The 24,713-nt window shown below is 35.9% G+C and overlaps 3 protein-coding genes across 3 annotated transcripts; 2 read left to right on the forward strand and 1 right to left on the reverse strand.

Moving 5' to 3' along the window:
* Positions 1-1,260: 1,260 nt before the first annotated feature.
* On the forward strand, positions 1,261-2,120 carry LOC131596802 (uncharacterized). The gene is made up of 3 exons (XM_058869541.1): positions 1,261-1,432; positions 1,531-1,658; positions 1,773-2,120. The coding sequence occupies exons 1-3, from the start codon at positions 1,261-1,263 to the stop codon at positions 2,118-2,120; spliced, it is 648 nt and encodes a 215-aa protein (XP_058725524.1).
* A 1,484-nt stretch (positions 2,121-3,604) lies between these two features.
* LOC131598857 (transmembrane emp24 domain-containing protein p24delta7-like) lies at positions 3,605-6,000 on the forward strand. Its single transcript, XM_058871428.1, has 4 exons — positions 3,605-4,010; positions 4,668-4,880; positions 5,389-5,465; positions 5,675-6,000. Exons 1-4 carry the CDS (start codon positions 3,804-3,806, stop codon positions 5,817-5,819), a joined length of 642 nt encoding a protein of 213 aa, XP_058727411.1. The 5' UTR covers positions 3,605-3,803; the 3' UTR covers positions 5,820-6,000.
* Positions 6,001-7,226: 1,226 nt separating this feature from the next.
* On the reverse strand, positions 7,227-9,349 carry LOC131594554 (uncharacterized protein At5g39570). The gene is made up of 2 exons (XM_058866724.1): positions 8,422-9,349; positions 7,227-7,543 (listed from the first exon to the last, which is right to left on the reverse strand). The coding sequence occupies exons 1-2, from the start codon at positions 9,259-9,261 to the stop codon at positions 7,457-7,459; spliced, it is 927 nt and encodes a 308-aa protein (XP_058722707.1). The 5' UTR covers positions 9,262-9,349; the 3' UTR covers positions 7,227-7,456.
* Positions 9,350-24,713: the final 15,364 nt, after the last annotated feature.

Raw genomic sequence — 24,713 nt, forward strand, 5'->3', positions numbered from 1 at the left:
CATTTATGCTTTGATATCATTAAAACAACAGGTCGGAATGGAAAGGAACCGAGTGAAATGAACTAGAATAAAGCGGAGCAAAATGAAGATTTCATTCTATCGTTTGGAAACTTTAAGATGGAATAAGACTAATTTTTCATTCCCCACAAATTGGAGGGAAGAAATATGGTGCTAAGGGATGGAATGGAATGGTATTCATACCATTTCGTACCGCTCCAATCCATATGATTTTAAGTGATCCAAATGATAAAACATCACTCCATTAAATCGCATACCTCTCTGCTTCATCCGATTCCATCAATCAAATAGCCAACTAATATATAAGGCTATATTTTGATTGATGGAACTTAACAGAACGAAGCGGAAGGTGAAATTGAGAGGAGCGAGATGGAATATAAATATAACCACATTGTTTGAATATTTTATTAAAACTGTCTCATTCCATTGCATACACCCTAAATTGAATGGAACAAAAAATAGAGAATTGAATGGACTGGATTACATCATATTTCATTCAACTCCATCCATTATTTACAAATTCAAACAATAAAATCTTATTATTTACCAATTTATTCAATCTCATAAGTTACCATCAACAAACAAAGACAAAAAAATCCCAAAAACATAAACCTTAATATATCAATAACTATAAAATTTCGGTACATGAGTAAAATAAAATTTCTGCTCTCAATATTCCAAAATCAATTAATTCATACGAATAAGGTAGATTATCATATTTTGAACTAAAATTAGAGAAATATTTCACATTATCATAACCCTCATCAAAAGCAAGGGTGATACTTACACAAATGAAGAATGAAAAGAAGAATCAATGTCACATTTTTATTAACGTTAATTATTTTTTAGTACATATTCATATTTAAGGGACCATTTCTTGAGTTGGTGGACACTCTAAAGGAAATTAACCCAAAGATAATTAGTGTAATAGATTTTGCTCTGGGAAATAACTTTATGGCCGCTCCTAAGATTCAAAAGGATCTTGTTGCTGCTTGCGCATAAGAAATAACTCAACAAAATGTATTTGATATTGCAAATGATGTGTTCTGTGTTTTGATCGATGAATCCGGTGATGTTATTGGTAAAGAACAAAAGGTTGTTGTTGTTCGCTATGTTAATAGTGAAGGTTTGGTAAAAGAAAGATTTCTCAGCATCGTAAGTGTTAAAGAAGCTAGTGTTAAGTCACTTAAAAAGACACTTTAGAAGTTGTTGTCTATTAATGGTTTGAGCTTATCTAGCATTATGGCGAAATGGTATGATGGAGCTAGCAATATGCAAGGTAAGTTTGGTGGTTTGGGAACTTTAATCCAAAATGAAAATTCATCTGCTTATTATGTACATTGTTTCGCCCATCAACTTCAATTGGCAATTGTTGCATGTGCTAAGATTCACAAAGATGTTAGTGGTTTTTCCGGTAAATCAATATCCTTGTTAATTTCATATGATATTCTAACAAGAGACAATAATTGCTTCCGGATAAACAAGTGACTCGGTTTTCTAAATTGATTGAAGGGGGCCAAATAGAGACTGGTAGTGGATTAAATCGAGAATTATATATTGCTAGAGCGGGTGACACTCGTTGGGGTTCCCACTCTATAACTCTCACTAGTTTGATGACTTTGTATGGTGTCATTATTGGGGTACTTGAAGAAATCAGGAAGGATACGTCATTTGAAAAATATAATGAAACTATGCTTTTGCTAGATGTGCTTCATTCCTTTGATTTTATCTTCATGTTATATATGATGGTTCAGATTTTAGGATTTATAAATAATTTAAGTGCAATGCTACAAAAACGTGATCAAGATCTTTTGAATGCTTTGTTACTTGTCAATGCTATCAAACAAGAATTACAAGAAATAAGGAATGATGGATGGGAAGAACTTATATCTAAGGTTATGAAAATTTGCAATAAGCATGATATTGATGTGCCTGATATGGATGCACCATATGTGCAAGGGAAGAAACCTAGACGACATGTTATAATTTCTAGTGTTTCTAATTTGCATCATTATAAGCATGATTGTTTGTTTAGTTTTTTAGATTTGCAGTTGCATGAGCTCAATGTTAGGTTTGTAGATGTGCCGGAAGTGATGGTGTGACATCAACTTCGAAATTATGTTATAAATGTTTGATGTGACCCAAAATTTGTAAATTTAAAAAGACTTTCGGATCTTTGTGCAAAACTTGTGGAAACAAACAAGTGCAAGACATTTGATATGGTTTATAATTTTTTTGAAGTTGGCTTTAACTGCAAAGCATGGAACGTGTTTTTTCAGCTCTGAAGTTTGTGAAAAGTCATTTATGTAACAAAATGAGTGGTCAATGATTAAATGATCGTCTTGTAACCTTCATAGTAAGAGATGTTCTTGGAACAACTAACAATGATGATATTTTAGCTCATTTTCAAGAAATGGATAGTAGACGATTTTTATTGTAAATGTACGTCATTAAACAATATTATTTCTTACTTTGAATATAATTTAGTTCATACTTTCTTTCATGTTTAGCCATTTCAATATATAATGTCTAGATATGCCCCCGCCTCAGTTGCTTGGAGGATCGTCACTTTGGTTTCTGACTACATTGTTATGAAGTATAGGAGATAGGAAATAATTGCAGTTGGAATCTCAACTTTTTCGAAATTGTTTGTTATGAAACTCCAAGGTTGCAGAGTGTTTTTGACCACCGCAATCAAATTTCTCAACAAAATGTTAGTTTCATTGTTTTTTGTCTGGTTCCCTAAAGTAGGGCATGAAGTGTTATGTCATCTATTTCTTAGAGTGAGTCTTTGTTTGTTTCCATCAGTATCTAAAGTTTGTCGTTCAGTGGAAGGGTAGAAAGTTCTTAAGTCGTCGAAGGAGGTTGGATGTGATTATTTGGGCCATTCATGACTAACAACAAGAACTTGGAGGGAAACTACTTTGGATTGGCCAACGACCCGCAAAGACCAACTCAGTCTATATACCTAATCCATTCTAGGCCATTAATACATTGAGTTACATGTGGCTCTGCATTTGATTGTGACATATATGAGCATACCTTTCCTCCAATCAGAACTGTTGATTTCCATCCAACAACCACTCTTTGTTTCACGCTTGATAACCCGAAGACGACTACAACAACCTTTCCCATATAAGCATGACTCTGAGTCACATACATATACGATGCTTTAGCAAACTTTGGGTGCACACTAGATTCGGATTTGGTTATTTTTTTATTTGGTTCTGATGATCATTTCCAATTTATTCGAGAATGATAAAAGTGATACTACCACTGACAAAGTATATATTTTTTTGTAGTTTTCTTTTTTCTTGGGCTCCGACCCTCTTTTGTACCAAAAAAATCACTCAAATCAAATGACAATTGTTATATACAAAGAAAAAAAACAACGGTCAAATTAAATAACGATAACAATAATAACGATAACTATTAACTCATCCCTAATAACTATGTTAAAACTTGAAAGTGTCTAAAGAAAAACGAATCATTAAAACTATAATATGTGTATGCAAATATATTCTATTTTTAGTACTTAATCTTTTACTAGTTGTTAAATATAATTATTTTTTTTCCTAAAAAACAATTCTTCTTCTTTACAGTTTTTTGAACGGTTAATTAATCAATCACATCAGTTTTTAAAAATCTCTGCAACTGTAACCACCGTAACAGAACCAAAATTGCGGTTGTTACATTTTGCGTTTCATCGTTCCCATCGTCGTTTTGATCCCTCCTCTCCCGATTCAATCCAAACCCTAATCTCTCTCGGATCCCAAATCGCTGCAATGTCGAATTCGATTCTTCATCTCGCAATTCTCACGCTCGCATTGACGTGCAGTGTTGTGAATTCGATGAGGTTTGAGCTTAAATCGGGTCACACTAAGTGCATTTCAGAAAATATCAAGAACAATGCTATGACGGTAGGAAAGTACAGTGTCGTTAATCCTTATGAAGGCCAACCGATTTCTGATAACCACAGGATCACGCTCAAGGTAACAAAAAGTCTTTGATTTAATTTCGAATGTGTATTGAATTTGAGATCATTTGTTATTTGAATATTTATCCATTGGGGAAGAGGGGAGTTGATTCTCAAATGAAATGTTTTTGATTTATAATAACAAAGTTTCTTAATTTGGAGTGTTTCACAAGCTAATTCGACACGAGTCACACGACGAGTTTAATAATTCAAGAAAATATAAGTAGTTGTATGCAATCACAAGTAGCAGTGTCGTGTTGATGTCAGATAACATGTGTCGGACACTCAGACATGTCTACAATCCGAAATTTTGATGTTAGACACTAACATGTGTCGGACACTCAGACATGTCTACAATCTGAAGTGTTGATGTCAACGCGTTGATGTCAGACACTAACATGTGTCGGACACTCATGTCTACAATCTGAAGTGTTGATTTCAGACACTAACATGTGTCGAACACTCATTTAGTGTTATGTCAACGTGTTAATGTCAGATACTAACATGTGTCGGACACTCCGGCATGTCTACAATATGAAGTGTTGATATCATTGTGTTGATGTTAGACACTAATGTGTGTCGGACACTGAGACATGTCTGCAATCTGAAGTGTAGGTGATATATGGGTGTTGATGATTGACTTTGTTATTTGTGTGTTGTTTGCCAATGAAAGGTGAGTTCTCCTAATGGGATCAGTAATCACTATGGGGATCATGTGGATTCGGGTACTTTTGCGTTTACTGCAACTGAAACCGGTGACTACACGGCATGCTTTTGGATACCGGATAGTAGGATGGCCCCGTCAATTGTGACCGTTGAGTTTGAATGGAGATCCGGGGTTGCGGCCAAAGACTGGTCTAAGGTTGCCAAGAAAGGGCAGGTTGAAGTAAGTATATCGTTGTTCTTTTTGTTTCTTGACTTTGCATTCGGATATGTACTATTGGTAATTTGTCAATTGTCATCATTATTGCATTTTAGCTCTGTCTCTGATGTGCTTAGACCATTTCTTCTGTGATGTAATGCGCAAACATTTGCATGAAAAGCTCTGCAACCGGAGCTTCCTGAAAATATGGTTCACTTCAGGCTGTGTTCATAGAGAAAACAAGGAATGGCATAGCCTGTATGAGAAAGAATGTGCCAGTAACCTGGATTGCATTATATCTCGGTTTTGAATGGAGCTTTTATCTTAGCTATCCCATTCCTTACTTTTGGCTGTGTATTTTTCTTGCTTAAAATATCAAATCCCACACCCGAGAATGTTTTGCAGTATCATTGTTTGTTTCTTTCGATATAATTCCTTGTTTTGTACCTACAAAGTTTATCATGAATATATATATATTCAAGTATTTTGTTCTTCTAAGTTTGTTAATATGTTATATCTTCTCACTTTCTAGGTAATGGAATTTGAGTTGAAGAAGCTGTATGATGCCGTTACATCCATACACGATGAGATGTTTTATCTTCGCGAAAGGTGTAAATGTCATAACTTCTGCTAACTACTCTCTTGATATTACCACACCATTCCTCTATTATGTTATGAGTGGACAGTGATAAGCTAAATAGAAAGAAAATGGTTTTATATCAAAGATAGCATGCTTCTGTTTTATATTTAAAATTTGGAAATTTGGCTCTGATTTTTCATTCTAATCGTTTTTCACTGAACTTTGATGACCGACACAGGGAAGAAGAAATGCAAGATCTTAATAAAGCAACCAACTCCAAGATGTTTACCTTCGGTTTCCTTTCAATTGTGGTTTGCATTTCTGTCGCCGGTATGCAGCTATGGCATTTGAAGACATTCTTTGAGAGGAAGAAGCTCCTCTAAGTTCCTTCACACAAATTTTGTTCGATTTGTTTCTTTATTTTATTAATTCATTTTGCATGTCTGTTCTTGTGCATTCAAATATCTTATTAGTCCATCTTTATCTTTTACAATTTATTGGTAGATATTAGAAACACCTGTTACATTTTCAAAGTTCTTTTAATAGTTATTCTTTTACACTCAATCTGAGCACTGGTTTATTCTTTGGTACGAAATTCCATGAGACCTTTCAAATACAAATGATAAAATCAACATTATCTATAGCTGGTCTTCTCTCAAAGTATCACATGCACACAACCATATCAATAAAAAATATCTAACGTATATATCTGTACAATTATCAACTGAACTAGTTTAACAGAACAATGATTTAAAGACATGAAACACATTAGAAAAAGATTCAACTCGTGATCACGTTGATAAGGACTCTAATAATGCTTACCACTCAAATCATGCCAATTACGTACTTTTTAATGCTTCTATCTTATGCAAAGGCATTGTATATGCGCGCACTTCATTATCACCACTTGTCTAAAATATTTAGTTAGACCGCGCACTTCATTATCACCACTTGTCTAAAATATTTAGTTAGACCGACTATGTGTTTGGTTTTGTGGTGATAAAAATTGATTTTGAATGAATTAAACTTATAAGATTGGTGATAGAAATTGATTTTGAATGAATTAAACTTATTAAATTGATCCTGGTTAAAAATTAGTTAGTTTATGTTTGGTTCGTTATAAAAAAAATAATTTCGAGTGAATTGATTCAACATAAAAGTACTCAAGGGTACATTTATCTAAGTTTGAATATTTTCATATAAAAGTGAATTTATCAATAAATTTTAATATTAAAATTACGTTTAAACTAAAAAAAAAAAATTAAAATTAAAATTAAATAAATTCTAAAAACAGAATAATTCTATTTTAAAAAAATCAAACTTATCAAAATCAATTATACACATTTAAAATTACTTACCAAAGGTTTCAAAAATATATAATAAATTAATAAAATAAATAAATTTAATTGATAACATTTTACAACATATCACTTAATCATAACATTTAATCATTAAATTTATTAAATTTGTAGAACTTTTTACTTTAAAATTACTTAATCATAACCCTTAACTTTTATTTTAACATCACTTAATCATAACCCGTAAAATTAAGAGAAATTTTTTACTTTTATTTTAACCACACGTTAATTTACAAATCAACTTATTTCAAAGATCAATATCCATACATAGCTACCCCAACTAAATTGGTTTAACCCACACTCATGCATCTAACTGCATCTTATTTTATGGTTGATTAAAATGACCATGCACTTCGATGTAATGTCTTCATTTATCGAACTAAATAGCATAGTGTATCCATAGAATGCATTGAGAGGCAAAATCATACAAGGTGTTGTAATCAAATTCAAACTTTACCAAACTTATAGTGTAACACAACAACTCAAACATTAGGGATATTATAATAACTCAAAAGCCAAACAACAAAGCATTTAGTTTAGAACAAAAGTTCTGAAAGCTCAATACTTCATACATAGTAAAGAAGAAAGTATGATGTGTGTCAACCCTTTATTTAATAGGTAACTATGGGATGACTTCCACGCAACAACTTCGGCCTTTTTGATTACTCGCTGTCATCATAGCTCTTGCGACTCTTGTGGTAATGCTTCTTCCTCCCATCATCGTCATCGGAGTTATCATCTCCTCCTCCCTGCCATGGTACAAAAACATCATTCCTTGAGTACCAACCCAAATAACTTCTAGACATATTATAAAGAGGTATGTTATAGTTACACCAAAATTTACACCAGAGTACTACACCGTATGATATTATGTGAGAGTTGAATGCAATTATACACAAGCACATATTTCTAGGTGGCAACAAAATATTGAAAAACTAAAAAACCGTATAAAATACAGTGTAATGTCAAAATTTGGTGTAAACTTAGCATTCTTGTATTATAAACTACTTTTGTAGTCTCTGCCAAACATTTACACAAGTGAATAATCTACACATAACTTAAATCAGAGTGAGGTACACTATTAGGCAAGAGCAAAAATACAAATTTTCTCCAGAATTCAAACTATACCAATTACTAATTCAAAGCAATGTAGCCAAACACTAGATTCTGCTAGGATTGGGAGGGGGTGAAAGATCGTAACGCCAATGTAGTCAAGCACGAGATCTTAAGTATGATTGGTCGGCTTGTGAAAGATCGTAAAACTCAGATGATTAGCATGGCACGTAATATCCTACCGAATGGAAAAAAAGGTAATCTCACATATATTTTTACACATATATACGCAAAAACATGAAAATGAGCTTTTCTCTGATCGTAGCACTCTTAGGCATCATTGGCTCGTAATATCTTACAATCCAACACTCGATTTTGACTACACTGCGTAATGGGGATCATAATTCATAACACAATTCGTAAGATCCCTTCGAAGATAAATTTTTTACTTGTATACACACAAAGACATGCATAAAAAATATGACAGGTCAAGAACATAACCTCTTAATCACAAGATTAAACTAAGATAATCAAAATTCATAACCATAATAAGTCCATAAGCAAGAGTACTCACATATTTCTTACGACCATAGCTCGGTTTCTCATGATCATCGTCATCATCACGACGCCTATAGCTCGGTTTCTCATCATCGTCATCATCATCGCGACGCCTCTCAGGACGACGCTCGTAACCATAGCTAGGTTTCTCCTCCTCCTCATCATCACTCCTTCCATAGCTAGGTTTCACCTCATACTCAGTCCTCCTTCCATAGCTAGGTTTCTCCTCCTCCTCATCATCACTCCTTCCATAGCTAGGTTTCTTCTCATACTCACTCCTCCCATAGCTAGGTTTCGCTTCATACCCTTCTTCCTCCCCATAACCACTCTTCTTCCTCCCACCATACCCAGATCCATATTCAGATTCCCCTTCATTCCTACCATACCCAGATTCTTGCTTCCTTCCACCATATCCAGACCCATATTCAGATTCCTGGGCCCCACCACCATACCCAGATCCAAATTCAGAATCCTCACCCCCACCACCATACCCAGATCCTTGCTTCCTCCCACCATAACCACCACCAGACTCCGATCCACCATAACCACCACCACCAGATCCAGGGTTGAAACCAGCAGGAGCAGGTCTAGGTTTAGGACGAGAATAACTACTATACTCAGTAGCAAGAGCTTCATCGCCATAAGCAGAAGGTTCAGATTGAGACGAAAACTGAGGACGATCATAATCAAAATCATCATTGGATGAACCTGATGGGTAACACGTTTCTTCAGACGGTGGAATTGGACGACCGTAGGTAAGGTGAATGTCGTAACCTCCGCCGTATGGTGTTGGGTCGTATTCGTCGAAATCATCGACGCTTTCGTCTCTGTTTCCACCCTTTGAATAATACGACATTTTTTCCAACGCTCTGAGATTTCGGATCGAAGAATTGAAGTAAACGATGATGATGAAGATTTGGGATTCAAACTGTGATTTATTTGTCGGGAAAACACGGGTTGAGATTTTTTCGATTGGACACGTGGTTCCGTGTTTTGTGGGTCCTGAAAAAATCACAAATCCAAAAAAAAAAAAACTAAAAATATTATTGAATAAATTTGGATATTATTAGATAAAAACGGATATTGAATTTTAGATTGGTTTTTTAAACAGTTTCAAATCAAGTTGAATTGTTTGTATGTATTTTTATATTTATTTATATTTTTATTAATATGTTATGATGTGTTAATTTATTATTTGGTGATATTTAATTTTTAATATTATTTATTAGTAATTTAGTTTAATCTATTTATATTTATTATTTCATTTTTCAAATATAATATTTATTAACATTTTTATAATCTTAATAAAAAAATATACTATGTAATTTGAATATTTAAAAATCGATTTAAATTATATCACAAGAAATTATATCAAACTTTTTAACGAATCATCTAAAATCAAATCAAACCACGAAGATTTACATCGCAAGAATTTTTTTAATATATAAGTCAGCTAACAATTGACACTTGTTGTGAAAGAATTTACATCTAATTGATGTAAATACCAATTGTGTGTGGCAGCTAAGTATAAGATTGTCTGAATAGTAGTAATTTTAACTACGAGGCTGAAAGTTTCTAAATAATCAATGTCGTCAGATTGATTGAAATCTTTGGCAAGGAGAACTTTATACCTTTCAATAGTTCTATTGGCTAGGAATTTGATTTTAAAAATTCACTTGTAGCTAATGGGTTTTTTGTTAGGTAGGAGAGGGGTTAAATTCCAAGTGTTATTATTAATTAGGGATTGAAACTCTCTATCAATTGTTTGCTTTCAGTTTGGATCGTTAATGACATTGGAATAAGATATTGATTCAACAATGGTTGAAAGCTTAAGATTAAAGAATTTGTGCATGAAAGATAAGTTATTGTAAGAAAGGACATTATGTAGATGGCAAATGATGTTACCTAAAATGTTGGGAGGAGAATTATTGTGAGTACCTTGTGTAATGTCGTAATGGTAGTCTTGGAGGTGGTTAGGAGTTTCGGTGAGGTTGGTGAACTTATGAATAGGTTGTATGGAGGGGATGGTGTAGGTGGTTGTGAGGGGGTTAGATATGAGTATGAGTGGGTTGGTTGTAGATTGTATTTGAGTATTGATTTGGTTATGAGTGTAAGTGGGTTGGATGTGGTTGTATTAGGTTAAAGGTAGTCAAAAGAGAAGTTAGTTGTATTAGGGTGAAGGTGGTGTTGTTGGGTGTTGATATTTATGGTTGATGGTTAGTGTAAGGAAATATGTGTTCGAAAAAGGTGGTGTCGTGGGAAAGGAGGAGGTTGTGGTTATGAAAATAAAATAAGTGTCACCTTTGACACCTAGTTTGTAACCAAGGATGTTATTTCAAGCTTCTCCAAAATTACTTGAAGACTTAGTTTTGATGAAGACAGCATATTTCAAAAAGGATGAGCAAAGACAAATGAATAGAACATCAAGACTTACAACTTTCATGAAGATTAAAGACTTGGTTTGATTGATCTTCAAATGTTGGTACAAAACTAAAACTCTTTTACATTGATATTGTTTAGTGCTCAAAAGATATACTTTCATACAAATGCATTATCAAAGTTTCATACAAATACATACCATAAAGTCTTAGCCCTTTTAAAAAATGTTTTTAAACATCTTTAGTATGATGTAACCGGTTACCAAAAACATGTAACCGGTTACATTGCTGGCAGTAGCGTTTCACATTTGTTATTGATATTTTTTAACATGATGTAACCGATTACATCATTTAGGTAACCGGTTACATGGTCGTGAATTTGAATTTTCTGGGCATAACGTAACCATGTAACCGGTTACATCCTTTAGGTAACCGGTTACATCTGAACCAGTGGCACTTTTTCAGGCTGTTTTGAATCCAAACGAATTTGTCTTTCAAGCCATTAACCATTGCATTGTTCCATCAATATGCAACCATTCTAAAAGGTGTAAAGTCACCTATATATTCTATACATTTCAGATTTTACTTTTTACCTCTTTCATAATATTCACAACCTTTTTCTCACAAAGATTTTCAAACAAAGTGTTCCATACTCTTCAAATTTCATTGAGAAATTTTCTGCATTGCTACATATCATTTCAGAAAAATATTCTCATAACATACATATTCATTGAGCACTAACTTATCCTTGTGAATTGTTTTATTTGAAAGGGAAGATCAATCCAAGATTGATATATTATTCATCATCATAAACTCTTGTATCATTCAAAAATTATTTCTCCTTACTATCCAAGATTGTTGGAAGTAAGTGTTGTGTTTGAAGAGGATTGTTCTTCATTCACATTAGTGTTGTTTGATCTTAAAGGTGTTAAGAACCTTTGATCACCCTATAGGTTAGATAGTAAGCATAGGCTTGTACAATAATTCTAACTATAGTGAAATCTCTTTCGTGTTTGAAAGGGGACTGGAGTACTCTCGGATTGTGAGGGGAACCAGTATATATCCTTGCGTTCTTTAATTTTCCGCATTTTATTGCTTTTATCACCATTACCAAGAAAAAAAGAACCTCTCAAAAACCTTCATACATTCAACCAAAAATTATTAGAAATATTCTCATTAAACTGATAAAAATTTTAAAGACCTAATTCACCCCCCCCCCCTCTTAGGCATATCTGATACTTACATTTGGTATCAGAGCAAGTTATAGGTAACTTGTTCCTAAAGATCCATAATGGCTTCCGCAAATCAAAATCCGGTTTTTAAAGATGGTGGTTCTAACAACAAGCCTCCATTGTTTTGTGGTGAATATTTTGACTTTTGGAAAATCCGAATGAAGGTTTATCTAGAAGCACAAGGAGAAGAAGTTTGGGAGGCTGTCCTACAAGGTCCTCATGTCCCTATAACGGTCGTCAATGGTGTTGGATCGGAGAAACCTAAAGCGTCATGGGATGATAATGATAGAAAAAGGGTTCTTGCTGACAAAAAGGCGGTTAATCTTCTTCAAGGTGCTCTTAGTATGGATGAATTTTTCCGAGTATCGGCATGTACAACATCAAAGGAAATATAGGATACTCTTGTAGAAACTCATGAAGGTACCACTGAAGTTAAAAGATCAAGATTGAATACTTTAAGCCAAGAGTACGAACTGTTTAGAATGAAGCCCGGAGAAACTATTCTCGATTTGCAAAAACGATTCGTACATTTGACAAATCACTTGAAGGCACTTGGTAAGACTCTTACTATCGAAGAACTTAATCTTAAAGTGCTCAGATCTTTGACAAGGGAGTGGCAACCAAAAGTGACGGCGATATCCGAAAAGAAATTTTATCAAAATTTACTTCCGCAACACTATTTGGAAAACTTCAAGAATATGAGACGGAACTTGGAAGATTGGAAAAGCATGAGAACTTAGAGAAGAAATCCAAAGGCATTGCATTAAAGGTAGATTCAAAAGAAAGCAAAATGAAAGATGCATCGGATGAAGATGAAAACTTCTTGCTTCTTGTAAAAAGGTTAGGCAAATTTTTTGGTAATAAAAATAATATTGATAATGCTAACTATGTCAAAAGAAAGAAATTCTCAAAGCATAAGGATAAAGAAGCATCCACTTCATCACAAGAAGTTACATGCTATGAATGTGGGAAACAAGGACACATAAAGCCGGAATGTCCAAAGCTTTCAAAGAAGAATGGATTCAAAGGCAAAAAGGAGTTCAAAAATAAAAAAGGCCTACATAGCATGGGAAGATAATGAAGTAAGTTCCTCATTGGACTCCGATAGTGACGAAAGTGTAAACCTAGCACTAATGGCATCACACCACTCCGACGATGAAGAAGGCGAGGTTAGTTATGATGATTCTCTTTTTGATAATGGTGCACAAGGTGCAATAGATGAATTATTAAAAGAATGCAAAATTCTCTATAAAACTATCTCATCTCAAAAGAAAATAATATCATCTTTAGAAGAGAAGGTTAAGATAATTGAAGTAGAACATAAAGATGACAAAGAAAAAATGATTAGTGTTCAAGAAGATAATGTTGCATACAAGAATTGTGAATCACTTTCCTTCCAAATTGTCCAATTAAAACGTGTTTTAGAAAGATATGAAAAAGGGCAAATTAGATTGGAAAATGTTCTTAGTACACAAAGATACTCCAATGATAAGAGCGGACTTGGTTTCTCTAAATTTGATAAACCAAGATCCAACAAGACTATCTTTGTCAAGGCTAGTAACCAACCAATTCAAGAGAAAGTGATCAAGCCTAAAGTAATGCAACATTATCCTAAAAAGAAGAATGTTGTTAAGAAGAAATCTCATCCTTCTAGATATAGAAGTAACTTTGAACCTACTTGTTTTTATTGTGGTATTATTGGTCACACACCCAATGCTTGTTATGTAAGGAACTTTAGTGTTCCTAGTGGACATTATGTATGGGTGAAGAAAGGAACTAACTATGATGGACCCAAAGCCACTTGGGTACCTAACAAAACTTAATTTGTTTTGTAGGCTTGCTTGAAGACCACTTCAAACCCATGGTATCTAGATAGTGGTTGTTCAAAGCATATGACGGGAGACCTAAACCAATTTTCATATCTAAGGTTAAAGGCCAAGGGTTTTGTCACTTATGGAGACAACAATAAGGGAAGAATTTTTGGCAAAGGCAAAGTTGGTGCACCACCTTTCACATCCATAGAAGATGTTCTTTATGTTGAAGGACTAAAGCATAATCTTCTAAGCATTAGCCAACTTTGTGACAAAGGCTTCAAGATCAAATTCACCAAATAGGAATGCTTGATCGTCGATGAAGTCACCAATGAGGTAAAACTCAAAGGTACAAGAATTAATAACATTTTTATGATTTCTTTAAATGATTTATCTTTGAAAGTAAAATGTCTTTTGGTAAACAATAATAATGATTCATGGTTATGGCATAAAAGAGCAGCCCATATTCATATGGATCATTTAAATAAGTTAACCAAACATGATCTTGTTATTGGCTTACCTAAGATAAAGTTTGTCAAAGATAAAATATGTGATGCATGTCAAAAGGGAAAACAAACCAAATCATCTTTCAAACCAAAGAATGTGGTGACTACAACAAGACCACTTCAATTGTTGCATATGGATCTATTTGGTCCATCAAGGACAAGAAGCTTCAGAGGTAATGTATACGCTTTAGTTATTGGTAATGATTATTCTAGATATTCTTGGACTTTGTTTCTTGTGCAGAAAAGTGATGCTTTTAAAGCCTTTAAGAAGTATGCAAAACAAATCCAAAATGAAAAGTCATTAAAGATTGTATCCATAAGAAGTGATCATGGTGGAGAGTTTCAAAATGCATCTTTTGAAGAATTTTGTGAAGAACATGGTATCTCTCATAATTTTTCAGCACCAAGAACTCCACAACAAAATGGAGTAGTTGAAAGAAAAAATAGGTTTCTTGTGGAACTTGCAAGAACAATGCTTAGTGATGCAAATCTTCCTAAATATTTTTGGGCGGATGCGGTTAGTACGGCATGTTATGTTGGAAATTGAGTAATCATTAGACCTATATTAAAGAAGACTCCATATGAACTCTTCAAAGGAAGAAAGCCAAAGATTGCTCACTTTCACATTTTTGGATGCAAGTGCTTTGTTCTCAACAATGACAAAGACAATCTTGTTAAGTGTGATGAGAAATCCGACGAAGGTATATTTCTTGGTTACTCTCTCTCTAGTAAAGCATATAGAATCTATAATAAAAGAACTTTGACTATTGAAGAATCCATGCATGTATCTTTTGATGAGACTAACACCTCCAAAGAGGAAATAGTTGTTTGTGATGATGATGATGATCCTTTAGGTTTACCCCCGGAAGAGCTTTCAAATGATACAATTGTGAAGGCACCGGAAGTTCAACAAGAAAGTGTTCAACAAGAAAGTGTACAACAAGAATCAAACACCAATGATCTACCAAAAGAATGGAGAACTCATAGAGATCATCCTATTGATAAAGTTATTGGTGATATTAGCCAAGGAGTTGCAACAAGATTAAATCTCAATGATGCTTGCTTACACATGGCTTTTGTTTCTCAAATTGAACCTTCCAAAATTGATGAAGCCTTAGGAGACGATCAATGGATAAATGCAATGCAAGAAGAATTAAATCAATTCGAGAGAAATCAAGTTTGGGAACTTGTTCCTAGACCAAGTAATAAACACATCATAGGTACTCGATGGGTGTTTAAGAACAAACTTGATGAGAATGGTATAATTGTTCGAAACAAAGCAAGATTGGTGGCCCAAGGTTACAATCAAGAAGAAGGAATTGACTTTGAAGAAACATTTGCTCCGGTTGCAAGGTTAGAAGCTATTCGTCTTTTACTTGCTTATGCATGTTCATTAAATTTTTAGCTTTATCAAATGGACGTCAAGAGCGCATTCTTGAATGGCTACATCAATGAAGAAGTCTATGTCAAACAACCCCCGGGATTTGAAGACTTCAAGAATCCTACACATGTCTTTAAGTTGAGAAAGGCTCTTTATGGCTTAAAGCAAGCACCAAGAGCATGGTATGATAGACTTAGCAATTTTTTGTGTGAAAAGGGTTTCGAAAAGGGTAAGGTTGATAAAACTTTATTCATTAAGAAAATCAAGAGTAACACTTTATTGGTTCAAGTCTATGTTGATGATATCATTTTTGGATCAACTAACAAAGAAATCTGTGAGGAATTCTCATTAATGATGCAAGGAGAATTCGAGATGTCTATGATGGGAAAGATGAACTACTTTCTTGGACTACAAATTAAGCAACTCAAAGACGGAATCTTTATCAATCAATCCAAATATTGTAAAGAATTATTGAAGAAGTTTGATATGGATAACTGTAAAGCAATGAATACTCCAATGGGCTCCGGTACATATGTTGATCAATATGAATCTGGTACTCCAATTGATATTACTAAGTATCGAGGTATGATTGGTTCTTTATTGTATTTGACGGCAAGCCGTCCTGATATAATGTTCAGTGTGTGTCTTTGTGCTCGCTTTCAAGCAAATCCAAAGGAATCACATCTTATGGCAGTTAAAAGGATCATGAAGTATCTCAAAGGAACGACCAACGTCGGCTTATGGTATCCTAAAGGTAATGTTTGCGATTTAATTGGTTATTCTGACGCGGATTATGCAGGTTGTAAAACTGATCGTAAAATCACAAGTGGCACTTGTCACATTCTTGGAAATGCATTAGTATCATGGGCTTGTAAAAAGCAAGCATGTGTTGCTCTTAGAACGGCCGAAGCAGAATACATAGCAGCGGGTAGTTATTGTGCACAAATTCTTTGGCTTAAGCAACAACTTCGTGACTACGGACTTGATCTCGGATGCATTCCTCTTCGATTCGACAATACAAGTGCTATCAATATTACAAAGAATCTGGTCATGCATTCAAGAACCAAACACATAGACATTCGACATCATTTTCTTCGCGATCATGTGCTTAAAGGAGATGTTGAAGTCACGTTTGTTGATACTCATAATCAATTAGCAGACATCTTTACGAAACCACTTGCAAAAGAATCGTTCTTCAAGATTCGAAGGGATCTAGGCATTTTAGACGAAAATGACATTTGAAATTTTTTAAAATCAAGATCATCATTCAAGGTGCATGCTACCAATTCTCTCTACTTTTAAAAAATTCATTATGTGAAAATATTACATGATTTAAATATGTGTTACATGTGTTAAACTAATTTCAAAATTAGAATTTTTAGCTTTTTTGCTCATGTAACCGGTTACATCAGGTAAGTATCCGGTTACATTACTGAACGTGTATTCCTTCTCGTCTCTGTTTATACATTTTTGCATCATGTAACCGGTTACATGAAATAGGTAACCGGTTACATTACTGAAATTTTCTTTTCTTTTTATTTTTATTCATGTTTGACATCATGTAACCGGTTACATGAAGTAGGTAACCGGTTACATCACTGCGTTTTTGTTTTTCTTGTTTTGCAGAATTTATGTGTTTTCTTAATTGCCTTTTTAATTATAGTTTAAATACTTTTATTACTTGGTCTTACATTCATCTCCTCTTCATTGGTCAAATATTCAACATATCTTTAATATACACTCACATTTCACCAAATACCCACATCACTCTTAAATTACCCACTTATATTATACTCCTATATAATCACTTTTATGTACTCATTTACCAAATAAGCCAATTTAGAATCATTTTTTTCACACCTCTTCAACACAAAACGTGAAACACCTTCCTCTCCTTCCAAAACCCTAACTCTTCCAAGCTCCATCAATGGCACCTTCAAAAAGAGACTCCAAAGGCAAGGCAAAAATGGGAGAAGGTACTTCAAACCCTCCTATCAATTCAGATGAAGAAGCTCCTCAACCCACTTTGATGCAAAGGAGGATCCAATTTCCATTCCGAAATAGAGCTCTCACCTCTGTGAAATACGGTAACCTTGAATCCTTCCCTTCCGATAGCTTCCATTTTCATCCTTTACTAAGGTTTCAAGGAATTAAGGACTTTATTGAAACTTCTGCTGTTGTGTATCCTGACCTAGCCAGGGACTTTTATGCTAAACTTTCAATCTCTAGGAACTGCACTTTATCTGCTATTGTTAAGAAAACTGACATTGTTTTAAGCTTAGAGGAATTTGGAAATTGTCTAGGCTTACCCACCGAAGGTGTCCGTATTCGACATAATGTTATATGTGATGAAGAAGGGTTTGAAAATTATGAAAAGTATGCTTACTATTTCACCATTAGTCGTGTCTCTGAGCAGGAACTAGCATGTCGGAACGCGTCCTCGGACCGTGTTCATCTTTATTCCGCTACACTTTCCGTTAGTGACTGTATGCTACACTACTTGATTGCCTATATTTGCTCCCAAAACACTCTAACCATTCCCAAATTAGTGATATTGATATGCAGCTCATCTTTGCAATTAAAAACCGCATCAAAGTTAATTGGGCTTATGTGGTTATGCATTACATGCTTCATTAATGAAATCTTCGAGGTAGCCTTTTGCATGCTCATCTTATTTCCCGCCTTTCGGAATATTGTGAGGTTCCATTGAATAGAGAACCTTTTGTTGAGATGACCGCTAGAGCTTGTGAAATAACTGTCAAGGCCGCAAACAAGTGTTAGCTGAAGATTTCGTTTTATATTATTTATCCTTCGAAGAAGTAGAAAATCGAAGGAAAGATGGTTACTGATGGCCATCCCTTAAAAGAATGGCTACTGATGGTCATGCTTCGAGAGTAAAGATTTCTAAGTTCGCTATGAAGATAATGAATATTGAAAGCTGGTGAAAAGTATGTGTCTTCGGGGACTTAGACAAATTTGTAAATATATTCAAGTATTACTACTTAGCGTGTTTTTTCGTAGTGTTTGTTTAATACACTGCCACGCGTCGAAGACAGACTCAGGCGGGAAGATTTGAAATTCGAAGACGGTTTCGTAACTGTCCAAGTAACAGATGGCATCGCTAGAAGTTCTTATGAAACGTGGCAGCAGATTAGTATAGGACCGTTAAGGTCGAAACTAGTATAAATAGGAGTCTTAATGTTAGGATTCTGTGTGTTCATTTTGTACAAATCACTCACATATTTACTCAAGTATCAAGCGTTAAGAGAAAGAGTTCGCTGAGAAAATGTACGTATGACACCACCATTTTAATACATGTGTATTATCCTTTGTTTTTAAATATCTTCCAGAATTACTGCATTTCGTTTACTTCTTGCCATTTACATTTCTGTATCTTTACTTTAATGTCATTTACTTTCGAATTACTTTCATGTTATTTACTTTCAAAAGTCTTTTACATTTCTCCAGTTTAAGATTCTTTACGTTTCAATAGTCCTTTTAATTTTCTATATTATGTTACTTATCTTTTCATTGAAGTCACATTTATATATGACAAAGTGATTGTCAAGACTATTTATTCTTTAATCGAACAACGCTTATTGAAGAAGACAAATAATGAATATGGTTCGAATGAACGTTGATGACAATCTTCTTGACTATGTGTCCTAGGATCAATCTAGTCGATCCTGCGAGTAACCAAATCATATTTATTATAGTTTGGAAGACTAGCGGTTGTTTACCGGAAATCACCGTAAACAAATTGGCACGCCCAGTGGGACAGTGTCAAGCAGATTGTTTTAATCAATTGCTTTATTTTTGTCTAGACAATATCAAGATCTTGTATGAACCTTAGGAACGGTAAATTAAAGAACAGTGCACAACCGATTCCCAAACGAAGGTACAACAGGAAAATGGTCGTTACGGCCAGTGCAGGGGGTGATCGAGATCCCCCACAAGGTTCAGGATCAGGAGCGGAAAATTCGACTTCTGTTCAAGGAACACGAGATGCAACGGGTCCAAATGGATCGATACCTGTAGATAATTCCCAGGCGTTGCCTGAAAATAATACAGGACTTTCAGGGACTATTCCAGTTTCAGTGTCGACAACCGCACCCTCATCCACAAGCGCAGAGGACGTATTGTTTGCCTCGACAAATGCTGCAAATAATTTGCCTGGTCAAGGCACGAATTCTGCTTTTGAATGGAGACCAAATAGTTCATATGGAATGCCATACCCATATGGAACAGGCGTACGAGGGGCAGGATCTATATATGCCCCAACTAACAATGCGACATTTTCACCGAATGTTAGTTCAGTGGGTCGAAGTCCACATAACACTGGTTTTTCTACCCAGGTGCCTCACTTTACCACAAATAACCAAGCAGCATTTCGACAAGAAATGGATGCAAGCAATCATGATATGGTAGGGGTTTTGGCCAGAGAATTGACTTCAGTTTTAAGCCCACTAATGGCAAATATTACTACTACAAATAGAGAAAACATGGAGACTTTCCAAAAGATATCATCTCAGATGAATCGAATGGCAGAATTCATGGGAATAACACCACCTAAAAGGAAAGACAAACAGCCTTCGAATCAAGAAGAGAGGCCCATTCTAGAACGTGTACAAGACATAGTTCCGTCATCTAGGACAGCCACTAGGGATGTAGGCCCCTCACGAAGAACAGAGATGTTCGAAGGAACTCCAATAATTAACTTAGAAGCTTCAAATCAAAGAACCGTCCCCGTTCGACAAGAGACGGAGGAGGAGCGACCCAGATTAAGGATTGTGGGTAGGAACGAACACCCAGATGAGGTTGTTCAAAGAGTCAGAAGAGAAAATCTGGCTACAGAAAATAACTTAACTGCCATGATAGAAAGGGTTATGGCCAATAATGGCCTTAGTACTGGACTTAGACGTCCAAACTATACATCCCCTATATCAGATTATATCATGCAGACAGAATTGCCTAGGGGCACTAAGGTACCCAAATTTACAAAGTTTTCAGGCGAAACTAATGAGTCAACGGTGGAACATATTGCTAGATATTTGACAGAAGCAGGAGACTTAGCGGGAAACGAGGATTTAAGGATCAAATATTTCCCTAGTTCGCTGACAAAAAATGCCTTCATTTGGTTTACTACTTTGCCACCAAATTCGATAGATGCATGGGCATACTTGGAAAGGCTTTTCCATGAGCAATTCTACATGGGTCAAACTAAGATAAGTTTGAAAGAATTGGCCAGTGTTAAAAGAAAATTCACAGAAACAATTGATGATTATTTAAATAGGTTCCGTTTGTTGAAATCAAGGTGTTTTACAACAGTCCCAGAGCATGAACTTGTTGAAATGGCTGCAGGTGGTCTAGATTATTCAATAAGAAAGAAACTAGATACCCAATACCTTAGGGACATGGCCCAATTAGCAGACAGGGTTCGACAAGTCGAACGACTGAAGGCAGAAAAAGTTAGGGCGAATAAAAGTTATAAGAAAGAGAGAGTAGCGTACGTCGAAGCAGAGGACGCTGATGATGAGTCTTTCAATGACTCGTATAGCCCTGAAGAAGTCGAAATAGACCTAGCTGAATTGAAAGAAGCGCCACCTTACGCCTGCAAATTGCTAAATCCTGCCAATGGAAAAAACCCAGTAGAAAACGATAAGAATGATAAGTTCCCTAAGAAAACTTATACATTCGACATTACCAAGTGTGATGAAATATTTGATTTATTGGTAAAAGATGGCCAAATGATACTACCTCCAAATTCAAAAGTTCCTCCGTTGGAACAACGGAAGAAAAGAGGTTTTTGTAAATATCATGGGTTTTTAGGCCATAAAACTTCTCAATGTTTTCTTTTCAGGGATCTGATTCAAAATGCTCTCAATGATGGAAGGTTGAAATTTGCTGACAAGACCAAGAGTCATATGAGGGTCGATACCAATCCCCTGAACATTGCTGACGCTAGCCTCTGCGAGGTAGAAGATATCAACATGGTGGAGGCCTCTGAAGTTGAAGTTGTGGAGATTAAAGCAATGTTCAATGGAAAGCAGGCTACTGAAAGCCTAAAAGGTGAAATAGTCTTCAACACTGGTGTTGAAGAATCTTCCAAGACAGAAATAACTGAAGCATCGAAGGAAGAAAACAGTGAGGCCACTGAAGACCTCAGGATGAAACTCCAGAAAATCCAGATCTCTGAAGTTCCTCCAGCAGCGGTTAACATGGTCAGCGCCAGACGACCAGTGTCCGAATTTGGCGAACTAGAGACATGGCTGACGAGGCAAAATGGGGGCATCGAAGTTCCTCCAAGAACCGAAAGCCTCAAAGAATATCTCTGGAATTGCCACGAGAGAAATGGTGGTAAGCAATGGATGTGTCCAAGGTGTTCGATCATGCTGAATCGAAGCGTCGAAGCCAACTTCGAAAGGGTTCGACGCGAAAGGTGGGAACACCCAGGAAGAGAGCCAAATCCCCTACTACAACTGTACCCAAAGATGGAGGAAAGCTTGGTAGGATTTTTGGTCAGATGCCACAAAGAAAACACTGAAGTTGCTCTCTGCCCAAGATGTGGGGCAGTCTATGACGAAATACTAGCACGATCATTCGAACGTGTGTATTGCTACATGAATCAAGAAACTCAGGGGTTGCGTCCTAACCTGTACAGTTTCGACATATGGACTTCAACAAAGAGGCCTGATAGCCCACACCCCAGAACTCGAAGGGTAACTTTCAGAATCCCTGCAGATGCGCCAAGGGATAGGTGGGTGCAAGCTGATGCAAGAACCAACAAATGGCGAAGTTGGGACCAAGGTGGTAGAACTGCAATGGCATATAGGAAACAATTTCAAAGACCAAATCGAGAGGCGTATCGATTGGAGAATTATAAAGGAAAAAATCCTATGTCTCGGTCCCAGTGGAGAAGGCATCAGAGAATAAAAAAGGCTCAGAAGGAATACCGGCCAAGAGAAGCTGGAGAATCTAGTAGCAACCAAGTCCCATACCAGGGGGCAAAGTCAAACAAACCTCCGGTGGAACGCAGATTATTCGAAGCTGAAAAACTCTTGGATGAAGAAGAAAAGATGCGTTCAGATTCTTGGAAAGAAGAGGATAGAATGAAAAATGATTTTGATTCTGATGGAGTGTCATCTATAAACTTGAATTGCAATGTTGTTTCCATACTCCCTCACGAGTTTAATCAGGAAACTGAAGTAGAAGATTGTGAAGAGGCTGATATCGAAGAAATGACAAAACACAAACCTGTGTGTTACTATGTGCTGAATAATGGTGCAGTAGAAGAACAGAATGCTTTCTTCGAAAGGCCTGATGAGGGTATGCGAAATCATTTAAAGCCACTCTATATCAGGGCTAAGATTGAGAACGTTGGCATTAATAAAGTCTTAGTTGATGGGGGAGCAGCAGTGAACCTAATGCCTCAATACATGCTAAAAAGAATTGGTATGTTCGATACGGATATAAGGCCACATAACATGGTTTTATCTAACTACGAAGGCAAAATAGGGCAAACACTGGGAGTTGTTCAAGTCAATTTGACAGTAGGCTCAGTTACCAGGCCAACCATGTTCATGGTTATACCAGCAAAGGCAAACTACAATCTTTTGCTTGGTAGGGAATGGATTCATGGGGTAGCAGCTGTGCCCTCAACAATGCATCAGAGGGTGACAATTTGGAGAGAAGATGGTATAGTGGAGAATATCGAAGGTGATCAGAGTTACTACATGGCTGAGGTCAACCAGGTGAACAAAACCAACTTCGACAGGAACCTGGCAAACATAGGCCCTTGTCATGCTGCAGAAGAAATGTATACACCAAATAAAAATGCATTGTACTATTTAACTTTACACCCAAATGGATTCCAATGGGATAGAGAGATCATGGATGGTCCACCAGATACAGCACCATTGGAGAATTATCCGACAGTACGGCCAACAGGCTGGGACGATGACATTAATCATGTATGAGTCTTCGTTCTTCGAAAAGATTTCGGCCTATGTGGCCGAGAACAAAAGGAAGGCGGCTCTCGAAGCCGAACTATCAGATACAAAGATAGGTGCAGTTTTAACCAAAGAAGGAACAACAGAATTGGAGATACGTGCGAGTTTCGAACTCCCTGAACACACGGCTCCAGACGAAGAGATCATAAGAGAAGAACCAAACCAAAGGTTGGATGCAATATACGACGAGGAACCTTTGGGGTTCGAAAAAGATCCAATGGCGCCGAATATAAAGATGTTCGCCCAAGATCCACTTGAAGAAGTAAATCTTGGAGACAATGATCAAAAAAGGATAACGTATATCAGCGCGAAACTAGAACCAGAATTGAAAGCAACGGTCATCAAAATGCTGAAAGAAAACAGAGATTGTTTTGCTTGGGACTATGATGAGATGCCTGGTCTAGGAAGGGATTTAGTTGAACTAAAATTACCAATAAAAGAAGGGAAGAAGCCCATAAAGCAAACTCCCAGAAGATTCGCGCCAGAGATTCACTCGAAGATTAAAGCAGAGGTCGAAAGACTCTTACGGTGCAAATTTATCCAAACTACAAGGTATGTTGAGTGGATTGCTAATATAGTACCTGTAATTAAAAAGAATGGCTCATTAAGAGTATGCATAGACTTTCGTGACCTTAATGCAGCTACTCCTAAAGACGAGTATCCCATGCCTATAGCAGAAATGCTAGTAGACTCAGCCGCATGTTTTGAGTATTTGAGTATGTTGGATGGATATTCGGGATACAATCAAATTTTTATAGCAGAAGATGATGTATCCAAGACAGCATTTTGTTACCCAGGGGCAATAGGCACTTACGAATGGGTTGTGATGCCTTTTGGTTTGAAAAACGCTGGGGCAACTTATCAAAGAGCAATGAATTATATATTTCATGACTTTATAGAAACATTCATGCAAGTGTATATAGATGACATTGTGGTAAAATATACCTCGGGTATGAGTCATCTCGATCATCTGAGCCAATCATTCGAAAGA

The sequence above is a fragment of the Vicia villosa genome, linkage group LG4 (assembly GCF_029867415.1).
Source record: "Vicia villosa cultivar HV-30 ecotype Madison, WI linkage group LG4, Vvil1.0, whole genome shotgun sequence".
Taxonomy (NCBI): domain Eukaryota; kingdom Viridiplantae; phylum Streptophyta; class Magnoliopsida; order Fabales; family Fabaceae; genus Vicia; species Vicia villosa.